The following is a 12315-nucleotide window of genomic DNA, read 5'->3' as shown; positions in this document are numbered from 1 at the left end:
AAAAAAAACTGGATAATATGAATTGTATGCTTTTACTTTAACTGACTTATTTCCCGAAGAAAATGTGTTTAAGCAAGGTAAAATTTAACTTGAATGCAGATTCTTAGTTATTCTGTAATACTTTAATTATACTGAATGAGGAGCGCATGCATCTGCCCTTAAGTATTTGTTGATAATCCTCAGCAATCTTTTCCTGTACCCATTTTCATTTAGAATGTATATTAACTGCTAGCATGTTTCTGAAAATGACTTTCTTACTCCTTCCTGAAAATACATTAGGTTTTGATTATGTTCAGGCCATGAAGTCTTCAAATATGTTCTGTCCTTCAGAGTCTGTGTGTCTTCTTAGCATGTGTTGTCTGATAAAACTTTTTATATTTGCAGAGCATGGTGAATATGATCCACAAACGGTAAGACCAGGAAGCAGATACAGTCATGTGCAAGAAGTACAGGAGAGACTTAATTTCTTACGGTTAGTTTTAACTTGATCATTTTCTTGACTTCTCTAGGAGTATTTCAGATACTTGAAAGAAAGGCATGGTAGCTGTTTCTCTTGTCTTTCAAAACTCAGATGCAGTAATGTACTAAGTGTGGTTTTGTTTTTTTGTTTTGTTTTGTTTTTTTCCAGAGGACTTCTGTGCTAGTATAAGAATTAAAATTTATTAGCATCTATGTAATTCAAGACTTTAATAGTACTGTAAGATCTCTATGGGGTATTTCTATGTCCAGAACCCTACTGACTTGAGAACAGTGTGTAAATATATGCAGTTACACACATATTAGGATAATGTATCTGAAAATTTTAAATACTCCAAAGATAATGTGTCCATATTTGTTGTACCACACCAAATTTAAGGCCATAGTAATAAACTGACATGTGCTGATACAACGCTGTTAGCCTTAGGAGGAATAGACAAAAAAATTACTTGAATTACTTTTTAATTGCAGCTGTTTGAATGAAATAAAAAAGCAGAGGATCTCTGCTCGTGACAGAGCTGCAGTCTGTTGATGCTTTGCCGGCGTTCTTGCAACTTGTTTTTACTCTGTTCTTATGTTCAGACAAGCAAATTATATGAACTGTCAAGTTGTGCAACGTTCTAAACTTATTTTTAAGGACACTTTAAAAAATATTTTAAAACTTTACAGAGTAATTTTTGTGAATTAAAATGAAGTGCTAAACAACCACTTAAGTTATACAGTAGCATATGCATAGCAAACTTGATTTATCACTCTTAATTGGTTAAAAAAAAAAAATTATATCTTCTTTTAAGTTCACTGTTCATTTTTTAGTTCTTGATTGAAAGGAATTAATAATGTCCCATGACATTTCAAATGTAAAATATGTAGGTAGCAGTTTCTGAAAAGTGATGTCATAATGTAGTCCCTGTTTTCTTTAAAATAAAAAAGATGTTGAATCAAAAAAAAAATGATTCTAAAGAACATTGATTATCCTGTGTTTTTCCTGTAACGCTTTTAGTATTAACCTTCCTAAATCAAAGTTTTTAATGGTTCTTTAAGAATAATTTAGCACAAGGAAAAACTTAAAACTAGTTTTTTCATTTTTGACTTCTGCTCCTAGTTCTGCTCAATGTAATTGATGCATCCTTTTGTGATTTTGCTAATGACTGTAGAAATAATTTAGTTTCTTATGATGTGACCTAACTTTTAAACTGAATTGTTTACCTTACGAGATGCACATTTTTATATAATATGTATAAAACACCTGGTTTTTCTGTAAAATATTTGTCTAATTTTATTTCTTAATTGGAATGTAATGTTTTGATGCCTGCAAACTTTTGCTAAGAAATCATGGGACTAACTATGAAAGGGCTGATGATATAGATAAAGTTTTCAGTATCATATTTTCATGACTGATTGTTGTTGTGTGTGTGTATAAAATACATAATCAACTTTTTCCTTGTATTTCTTATTGAATTGTAAGTCCAGATGCCGATTAGACAGTGCTGTTAATTGTCTCTTTGTTTTGCTCAAGATTTTTATTGAAGGATGGTCAGCTGTGGCTCTGTGCCCCTCAGGCGAAGCAAATATGGAAGTGTTTAGCTGAAAATGCTGTTTATCTTTGTGATCGCGAAGCCTGTTTTAAATGGTATTCCAAACTAATGGGGGATGAACCAGACTTAGACCCTGACATTAATAAGGACTTCTTTGAAAATAATGTGCTTCAGCTGGATCCTTCCCTATTAACAGAAAATGGAATGAAATGTTTTGAACGTTTCTTCAAAGCTGTGAACTGTCGAGAAGGAAAGCTAGTAGCAAAGAGACGAGCCTATATGATGGATGATCTGGAATTAATAGGATTAGACTACCTTTGGAGGGTAAGTTGATTGGAGGAAACGTCTGAAAGATTACCAGTTGAAGGCTTTTTCAGTCTTGTTTTCTTTAATGTATATTTTCAAGAATGTGTAATTTATTAGTTACAGACTTAAATTACAGAAAACTTATTTTTCAAATTAAATACCTGGGCATTGCCTTCTGTATTTCTAGCAGGTAAGTAAATCAGTGGCTTTGCAGGCTGCTCAATGAACTTGAGGGTTTGTGTATGCACATGAGATGAAAAACTTGCCTATGCTGTTTAGGAAGAAGGACCATTCCTGGTGAATTTTCTGTAGGTCTCTCTTTCTCCCTCTGTAATCCACAATTCACTTCATTTTGTGTGCTTCATTGTTCCTTCTAATATGGTAACCTGGTGTGATTCCAGACTAGTCTGAGTGATGACTGGTTTGATTCTCTCTTGTATCCACAACCTTTTACCTAAAGATGCTTATAGCTTTTCAATAGAAGCATTGTAATTTTTGTGTAAAAGCTTTCTGAAACTTGCCAAATCTAGGAGTGAAAAATGGAAATTTGGTGCTTAGTTGTTTTCAGTCTTTGTAATGTTGAAGAGCTGCATAGCACCCACAGTGGCATGTGGTATGATTATCGTGGCTGTGTTTCAAATAACGTGCTGTTCATAAAGCAAGAGGCTTCAATAATTTTGACTGTGTGGCTTGTTGAACATTTAGGTTTTGTAATCATCATAATCATCATTATAACAGTGGAAACCAAAGTAGATAAAGAATTTCTTACAAGTAAATTTGTGCACAGTGCTTGTGCACATAATGTATATATAATGCTAGACATAATGATAGCATATATTAGTTGTGGAAATCAACTTACTTGGCTCTGCCCTACTGTTTGGCAGCATGAGAACTCATGGCACTTTAGAACAATATCCTGCAGAGGCCCCCTGTAGGGTCTGTTTTCAGTATCTGTTCTGACCTGATGAATAGTAATGAAAACTTAAATTATCAGGTAAAAAGAACAATTCAGGTCCCTACATCCCAACCACCCAGCCCTAGCCATATAAGATACTTTAAAACTCTGGTGTTTTATTCATCTCTAATGTAATTTGTTTAAGCATCTCAAGAACTTCTGTTTTATAATGCTGTTCTTATTATTGTAGTTTAAATGCCCAGGTATCCTAAAGGAACGCTAACAGAGTTTGCAAATCTAGCTCATTTAAATTGAGCCAAATGTATGTTACTTGAAGACAGACTTGAATGCTATTATTTTAACAAGTTGTTTTATTCTCTGAAACAAGTGAAAATGAAAGTGCGTGAACATGAATATTTAAAGTCTACTTTCATTCTGTTTATAGAAACATCTGCTTTTGTTCTGAACTCTGTTAAAAATTTCTTAATTTTGACTCTTACACAGTTACTCATAATTTGTATTGGTTGTATATAACTAAGAATTTTAGCCATATGTAAGTCTTATAAGTTAGACTACTGTTGTGTGAAGATGCTTGTATGTCGTCATTTTGCTTTTAAATTTTATACCAGAAAGTTGTATCATGTTCTAATACTTGTTGGTTGGTTGGTTTTTTTACTATGCTAGGTTGTGATTCAGGGAAACGATGACATTGCAAATAGAGCAATTGATCTTCTTAAAGAGATCTATACTAACCTTGGTCCACGGTTACAAGTTAATCAGGTAAGATTATAATATGCATTATAATATGATAGGAAAAAAAAAAGTAGTAAAATTCAGTGCAGTATTTTTATACTTGAAAGTTTGAAATCACAGAATAGTTTCCATGTTTTAAAAAGTATACTCAGGAGTCCAGCTGTCAGGTTCTGGTCAGATACAGAATTAAGAGCACCAACATGTTTGTTAGCTAGATATGTTGAGTGTTGTCACTAGCTAGTCTAATATTTTTATGTTTTGTCCCTTTCAAGGGATCACAGTGTCCCACATAATTGTCAAGCTGAACTCTAACAAATCAGATATTTCCTCCCTCTATTAGTATTTGCTGGGAGAGATTTTAGTGGATAGAGAGAAGAGATAATAAGTTTCTGAAAGGTCAGGGGAGGTACAGTGTTGGGATTTCATGAGTTTGTGGGGGAATATTGTCTAGACAGTCTCCAGTTGGTAACCTGCTAGTTGTATTTCTTAAAAATCTCATTATTTGTCCTCAAAAAAAACAAAAAAAAACCCAACTACTTATATAGTTTTCAGTGCTGCCAGTCTCATAGATTGATTGAATACAGCTGCTGTAGGTGGTGCGCTTACAGCCATGCGAGCTGTATTTGCTGTAGTGGCTAAAAACTTGGTAGGCATGTATAGATCTGTCCATCTGCCAGTGATTACATCAGACATTTCTAGGAAATGTTGGTTTTACTTAGTGTACATGCAAGTACTGTGCTTCAGTGTGCTGATAACTCTTCTGCTCCTGAATTGTTGCCAAGAAAAGTGAATACTGAATTGGGTTTACTGCCATGACTATGATGTAATGTAGTCTGCAGTAGAAATGCTTTTCTCACACCTGGAAATTTTTTGCAGGTCTTCTTTAATGATACAACAGGTTGCGTGTCAGTCTAGGGCAGATGCAAGTTGATGCTGTGTTAGGAATCAAGCAGAAGGAAAGGAGTCCAATTTAGTTATTTCTCTGTGCAGATTTCCACTTTTTCTATTGAAGGGCAGATTTGCACTCTACACTAAGAGCTACCAATGACCTGTGCAAGATTTTGAAGTGCATATGAAGTTAAGAGTTCATCATCAATGGGAGCTTATTCTAACACGGAATAAAACAACTTTATAGAGTTACTTACCTGCTTTTTTACTTATGATTTAATTATCCAGGTTTTTTAGCATTTCTTGTAATTATGACAATTTTGATGTCATTAGGTAGTGATTCATGAAGACTTCATTCAATCCTGTTTTGATCGTCTCAAAGCCTCCTATGATACATTATGTGTGTTGGATGGAGATAAAGATAGTATTAATTGTGCAAGACAAGAAGCAATAAGAATGGTGAGGGTGTTGACTGTTTTAAGAGAATACATAAACGAATGTGACAGTGATTACCATGAAGAAAGAACTATTCTACCTATGTCAAGGTACGTGTGAAAATGGACTGTTATTTGTTTTCTCTTAACTAAAATATTATGAACATCTTTGTGACTTTATGTTCTAAAGTGTTTCTGTTCATGTGGTGTACTTACAGAATTTCAAAATTCTGTTATCTTTGTACTAAATTCTGATCTGTAGTTTAAAAAAGAGTTCTTGAAGGATGATGCAAATATAGGCATTCTGCTATGCATTAAGGGAATAGGGGACTTCAGAATAATGTGGTTTCTAGTGTTTTGTTCTGTAACTGGCACGGTATATACCTTGTGGCTCAATTGTTTACAATGTATTTATTTTTCAAATAGTTAACACAAAAGCAGTACCTTTATTTAAGTTAGCAGTACCTTTCTTTAAGTTCTTAAGAAACCTCATTGTTTTCATAGTCTTTTCATACAAAAAATACGTTGTGAACATGTATCTTACACTTCCACAGTTGTTTAGAGATGCTGATTTTGCTTTGCAAGCTTAAATTTAGAGACACTAAATGAAATATTCCCATTAAATGGGGGAGAGCAGAATGGCACTTGCAAAGTATATACATTTTCTGTATATTTTCACTCTTCTGTTTGTAAAGTAAGTCCTTGAGTAAAAAAACTGAAATCGAGGGAAGTGATTTAATCTGATGCTGTGTAGATATTTTCACAAACAATTCATTTCATTGGACAGTAAAGCAGCATAGAGGATGCTTCATTGTTCCACTGTTAGTATATGCTGCATGTGGGAAGAAATTCTCAAAAAATCTTAAGAAATACACTAAGATTGCCCTAGATTTATCATGTGGTTAATGTAATTCTAGTAATGGTGAGGGTTTGCTGTCCCCCTTCTTACTTTGAATACATTTGTTGACAAGAAAATTAAGAGATCCCGCTTCTTCCTGCTGTTACAGAAATTGTATTTATCCTACAGCATTTTTGTTGTATGCATTGATTAGATAAGATCCGTGTACTGTTGTTTATTGCAGATGCATCTTGTCTATATGGGCTGCTAATGTGATTAGACTCATTTTTTCATAGGCCTTGCTAGCAAGAAGCTCTTAGGAGAAATTTTTGCCCTTTTTTTTTTTGTTTGCATGGGATTAGTTTGGAGTTATCTGTACACACACTTAATAGCAGATACCCTATCATACTAACTGTGGTCACTAGTATTGTGAAAATATTTATTCCTTTTTTGACCTTTGCTATTTTAAAGCATGGTGTTTTTATAAGCAGACTTCTAATATAGAACTTTTAAAAGCTTTTGACAGAAGGCATATTAAGACTTGGTGACCTGATGGCTTTTTTTCATCTTGGTCTTTTTAAATCTCTTAAGCTTGCACAATTACTGATGCCTTCACAAAATTATCTGGAGTATACCATCGTATGTACAGATTTGCTGTCATAATATCTGAAGCACAAAATGCAGAAGGAAAAAATTAACTTACTTTATGAGGTCAAAAGAACTTTATCTGGTTTGTTTATTTTTAGAGCTTTCCGTGGAAAACATATCACACTGGTAGTTCGTTTTCCAAACCAAGGCCGACAGGTGGAAGATTTGGATATTTGGTCTCACACAAATGACACAATTGGCCAAGTGCGGCGTTGTATTCTCAATCGTATTAAAGCCAACAGTGCGCACACGAAAGTAGAACTGTTCATTGGTGGTGAGCTGGTGGATCCTGCAGATGATAGGAAATTAATAGGACAATTGAATCTCAAAGATAAAACGGTAAGTGTTGCAAGTTGATATTTATGCAAGTTAAGATGTTGCTTGCCTTTTCTAAATACTTAAAAAGTACCGTGGACGGAATCATTTATTCTTGTGAAGTAGTTCTGTTCGTTCTTGTAACACGCCATTAGCGTTATATTAGATGATTATTTAATAAAGAATTCCCATTTCTGCATAGCATTAAAACTCTGATTATGTTTTGCAGCTAATTACAGCTAAGCTTACACAGATAAATTCTAATATGCCCTCAAGTCCCGATAGTTCTTCTGACTCTTCAACTGGTTCTCCGGGCAACCACGGCAATCACTACAGCGATGGTCCAAACCCAGAAGTTGAAAGCTGTTTGCCCGGAGTGGTAAGCATACACTGAAGTGATGGTTTTAAAATGTTTTTTCTTCTCAACTTGTCTTTAACTAATGATTTTTATGTGTTGTGTTTTTATTTGTTTTTTAATTTATTTATTTGCTTGTTTTAAGATCATGTCACTGCATCCTCGATACATTTCTTTTCTTTGGCAAGTTGCAGACTTGGGCAGTAGCCTAAATATGCCACCTCTTAGAGATGGAGCACGTGTTCTTATGAAGCTCATGCCACCAGGTAAAAATTAATTTCTTCCTTTACTTCATTGACTTCATTTCTTGCCTGTTACATAAAAATTATGGTTGAAATATTTTATATTTTCTACTAATTTATTGGTTTTTTTAATTCATTACTTTTATGCTAATTGGGGTTGTAGGTGTATGTCCCAGAGTGTAGTGAAAAGGGAGAGAAGCATTGTATGTTTGTATGTACTGATTTAGCTTGATCACTTCTAGTGACAGAAATAAACATTGCACGACCTTTCATAGTCTGATCTTGTCTGTCATTCACGGTTTTTGCAACTTTTCTGGCATAGTGAATTTTTTTCATATTACTAATTGTGAACAGTACTGACTTGTTCTGAAGTAGCTACATTACAAGATGTTTATAAGTTTTCTTTGTATTGCAGATAACACTACAGTTGAGAAACTAAGAGCTATTTGTTTAGATCACGCAAAACTTGGAGAAAGCAGCCTTAGTCCATCCCTTGACTCTCTATTTTTTGGTCCCTCTGCCTCACAAGTGCTATATCTAACAGAGGTTTGTGATACTTTGCTGTTCTTTAAAAATAAAGATCTTCAACTTCTTTTTTTTTTTTTTTTTACTATCTTTTCAGTAACACTGTGAAAGCCTGGAGTAAACTGGTGTACAGTCATTGCCATCAAAGCTTAAGATGTATTCCAGCATAGTCTGTGTTTAACCACTTACATTCAAACAGGTGTATCTCTGTTAATTAACTCTCTCTTGTTCTACAGGTAGTTTATGCCTTGTTAATGCCTGCCAGTGCACCTCTGGGAGAAGATGCCAGCGACTTCCAGTACAACTTCTTAAAAAGTGGTGGTTTGCCTCTTGTATTGAGTATGCTGACTCGAAATAACTTCCTGCCAAACGCAGATATGGAAACTCGAAGGGGTGCCTACCTTAATGCTCTAAAAATAGCCAAGTTATTGCTAACAGCAATTGGATATGGCCATGTTCGAGCTGTGGCAGAAGCTTGTCAACCAGTTGTGGAAGGCACAAGTACAATTTCACCGGTAATATAAATCTTCCTTGATGCAAATATCAATGCCTTGTATATCTATGCTTCATTGGCAGTCTCTTTGAATAATGTGTATACAAAAAACTTTCAACACTTTCGGATAATGTTGTCTCACAAATCTTAAAGAGAGACAAGGCCCTGTTTCTTTCAATCTGTGAAAAGTCAGGCATGAGATTGACTGGCCTTTTATATGCTTCAGCAGTTTGTATGATTCCCAGTACAGGCATCTTCCACTTTTCAAATATGTCTATACCATTAACATAAACTCAGATTCTTTTGGGCTGTTAAAGTGTGTTGGAAAGTTAAGTGATTATAGGAGAAAGGTATCCTACAGTAAGGCATCTTAGAATTGGAAAGGGCAAGTGACATAAGTGACATATCACCTCAATGATACATTTAAAGCAGTAGAATTTGTGCATGTTCAGGATGGTCCATAAATTTTTCTATATCTGAACAAATATGTTGTAAGCCAAGATTTTATTTCTGCACTCTTAGAATATGCCTTTGGCAAAGACCTCAAAGCTTTAGAGCAGTTTATACCAGAATATTTAGCAAGTTTCTTCTTTGAAGCAGAGAATTAATTTCCCCTTATATCTGGAAAAATAAATACCTATTCCAGTTATGTGCGTCTGTTGGAGGATATCAGATTCATTCATTCTCAAAGAAATCAAGTCTTGATGACTGTTAAGAGGTTAAGAAGTTTTTATGTCTCATGAGAATGTACTAGAGACATCTTGAAGAAGCTTGTTTGCCATTCTAGTCTTCATCTACTAAAATGAATAAAATTTACTGCCTTTTTTCAGTGTGGAGCACAACATCGGTTTAGTGTCTTAAAACACATTTATACTGACCACTTATGTGATTGAAACCTTTGTCTGTGACAGCTGACATTCACTATATAGAGCTACAAACATCTAACTGTATTATTAACTGATTTGCTGTAAAAAGCAGTTCTCGCAGCTTTTCACCATTATCCTCTTTGAAGGGCTTGGATCTTGATGCTCCTAACTGCTGCAGAACCAGTAAGCTTACTCCTTGAGATGGAGGTGGGATTTGTAAATATTTATGACCTATCGTATCTAAATCAGAAGTAGCATAGCTTAACTTTCTGCTTTGACTTTCCAGCAGTACTCAAGAGAGTGAGGAAACAAAGACTATCTACAGTCATCTTGTTATCAGTTTGCTGCTATCACTAGGGCCTGTTAAAGGCAATTGCAGTATTTTCATTCTTCTACTGAAAGTTGTTGAATCAATAAGGTAGTTAAATATAGTATTCTGGTACATAAATCCATGAATTGCCCCATGTTACGCACAATCCTTTTATAGCCTACTTCTGACAGCTCATTGTCAACTCTGTTACTGTCTTCAGTGGGAGTTCTGTGATTTTGTTCCCTGAGTCAAGTACTTTAGTGAAGCTGACACAGCAAAGGAAATGACCAGTGCCAAGGGGTTACAGAACAGCTTTGTAGTATGTCTTCTGAGCAGCATTTGAGAGAGGTTTTTTGGATGAGTTGTACTAAAAAATGGATAAACCCTTTTGTACGAAAAATGTTAGCTTCTATCCACAGCAGTCTTTTCAAACAAATTTGCATTAAAAAAGAATTCTTTCAGGTTTGAATGGTCAAGACTGTAGAGTCAGACTAAGCTTCATGCTCAAACCAATACTGAAGGAATAAAAGCTTTTCTTGCTGCTCTTTGTCCTGTGACAATATGGTAAAAAAGAGGACAGCAAGTTAAGAGCATTGTTGAATTCTTTTTTAACTCAAATGCTTAAAATGGTACTTAATTATAGTGAACTGTGTTCAGCGTAGATGCTATTAGATAATCTGAAGGGAGATCCATTTCTTAACAAACCTTTCCATACATCAACAGAAAGAGAAGGAGGTATTGTAATTGATAGTGTTCAGTTAATTTGAAATAATCTGACCAGTGACAAACCCCTGAATAGAAATAGTTTCAAGTCCTCCTAAGTACGGTGATTTTACACCATAGCATATGTACAGTGAATCTTGGTATGTGATGGTTTCCATTCAAAACTGTTTTTTTTCTTTGTCTATAATTTCTGTATTTATCCATGATCATACCTACTACTAATAAATTATGTTAAGTAAGTTTATATTTTCATATCATTTTGCTTTCTTTTTTTTCCGTGTAAGAAATAAGAAATCCTTTCTTACAGATAAACCAGGCTACACATGACCAGGCAGTGGTGCTACAAAATGCCCTACAAAACATTCCTAATCCAACTTCAGAATGCATGCTAAGAAATGTAGCAATACGTCTTGCACAGCAAATATCTGATGAGGTTAGTGAATTCCTTCATGTATATTTCCTCTGCCTTCTCCCCCCCCAGTCAGTTTTTTAATGCTTAAATTTACAACTTTGTAATAAATAGATTTTCCTCCTGCAATGCCATAAAAACTTAAAAGTACCATTTGCATGGTTAATAAGCTGTAAACTGTTTAAAAGTACGTTCCATGTGAAATTATGAAATACAGTCTAATGGCATGAAGAGGCTTAAGTGAGATAGGTTCTGCACAAGATTTTAATGGATTGTGAATATTGTTGCACTTGCAACAGAACTTCAGGAACACATTGCAGTGGTTTTAAATAAGTGAATTATGTTGCAGGTATTTTGCTTGTTTCCAAGAGCTTTTTTGTGATATCTTCTTCTTTTTTTATCTTTTTACACTTTCGTTTCTAAGTAATTTACTTCTCTTGAGGAGAAACAGAAAATGGGGAAATTTTAAATATGAATTGAAATGCTGGAAGATAAGTGTGAAATCTCTACCGGTCTATCTTTAAATGCTGAAAATCCTTTAATGATGCAAGTGAGAAATTTGATTGTTTGCTGAGTAATGTTAAGCAATGTCCTTTAAAAATAGAGCATCTGTATGATACTATATGATATCACCAATCCCATTTGGAGTTGGGTTATATTAGTGAATACATCTGTAAACTTTGCTGAATTGAGTAGAAGCTAAAATCAGATCTGCAACAACTGTTTTCAAGATAAATTGAGAAGCTTCTGTTTCCAATATGGAAACAGCAAATATTGTTTTTCAGTATGGTATAGAATCTCTGCAAAGCTATCTTCAGAACACTTATAAGACACCTAAATAAAAGCAATCTTAAATGACCATCTTTATGCTGAAAAGCATACGGCAACTCTTGTGAAGAAAGAATACTGTCTAAAATACACTGTACTAGACTGTCTGAGACATCTGTCTTCCATTAGTGGTGGTTTTACATCCATAGTTTATTTTATGTGTAAAAATCAGCCAATTGAACTCCAGTTTCATTCCACAGAAGTCTCCTTTGAGGTGAAGTATGGATAAGGCACATCAGAGCAAACAAACACTGCATGTCTTTTACATGTGGATACACAATATTACTGTTGACATTAACAGCTAATGTTCTGAAATTATTGGAACTGGTATAGATCTAGATTTCATATATGTTCTGTTTTTGTGGTCAGAGACTTCCCTCTTGATCTCACAATTAAAAATGAAAAATAAACATTAGCATTGTTGCTGTATCTGCCAGACAGCACAGAAAAAAAATCTTTCACTGTTTAACAAAAA

The 12315-nt window shown here is 34.4% G+C and overlaps 1 protein-coding gene across 2 annotated transcripts in view; it reads left to right on the top strand.

Annotated features, from left to right (window-relative positions):
• USP9X (ubiquitin specific peptidase 9 X-linked) overlaps positions 1-12315 on the top strand; it is a 73089-nt gene that overhangs the window by 27503 nt on the left and 33271 nt on the right. For both annotated transcript variants that reach the window (XM_010724749.3, XM_003203018.4), the window contains exons 14-23: positions 385-472; positions 1994-2336; positions 3898-3993; positions 5188-5399; positions 6873-7113; positions 7319-7468; positions 7590-7710; positions 8102-8232; positions 8448-8726; positions 10911-11036. In XM_010724749.3, the coding sequence (XP_010723051.1) occupies positions 385-472; positions 1994-2336; positions 3898-3993; positions 5188-5399; positions 6873-7113; positions 7319-7468; positions 7590-7710; positions 8102-8232; positions 8448-8726; positions 10911-11036 (1787 nt within the window). The remainder of the gene's footprint in view (positions 1-384; positions 473-1993; positions 2337-3897; positions 3994-5187; positions 5400-6872; positions 7114-7318; positions 7469-7589; positions 7711-8101; positions 8233-8447; positions 8727-10910; positions 11037-12315) is intronic.

The sequence above is a fragment of the Meleagris gallopavo genome, chromosome 1, assembly GCF_000146605.3.
Source record: "Meleagris gallopavo isolate NT-WF06-2002-E0010 breed Aviagen turkey brand Nicholas breeding stock chromosome 1, Turkey_5.1, whole genome shotgun sequence".
NCBI classification, from domain to species: Eukaryota; Metazoa; Chordata; class Aves; order Galliformes; family Phasianidae; genus Meleagris; species Meleagris gallopavo.
Note: the sequence above shows the minus strand (reverse complement) of the source record. Positions and strands in the feature narration are given on the sequence as shown.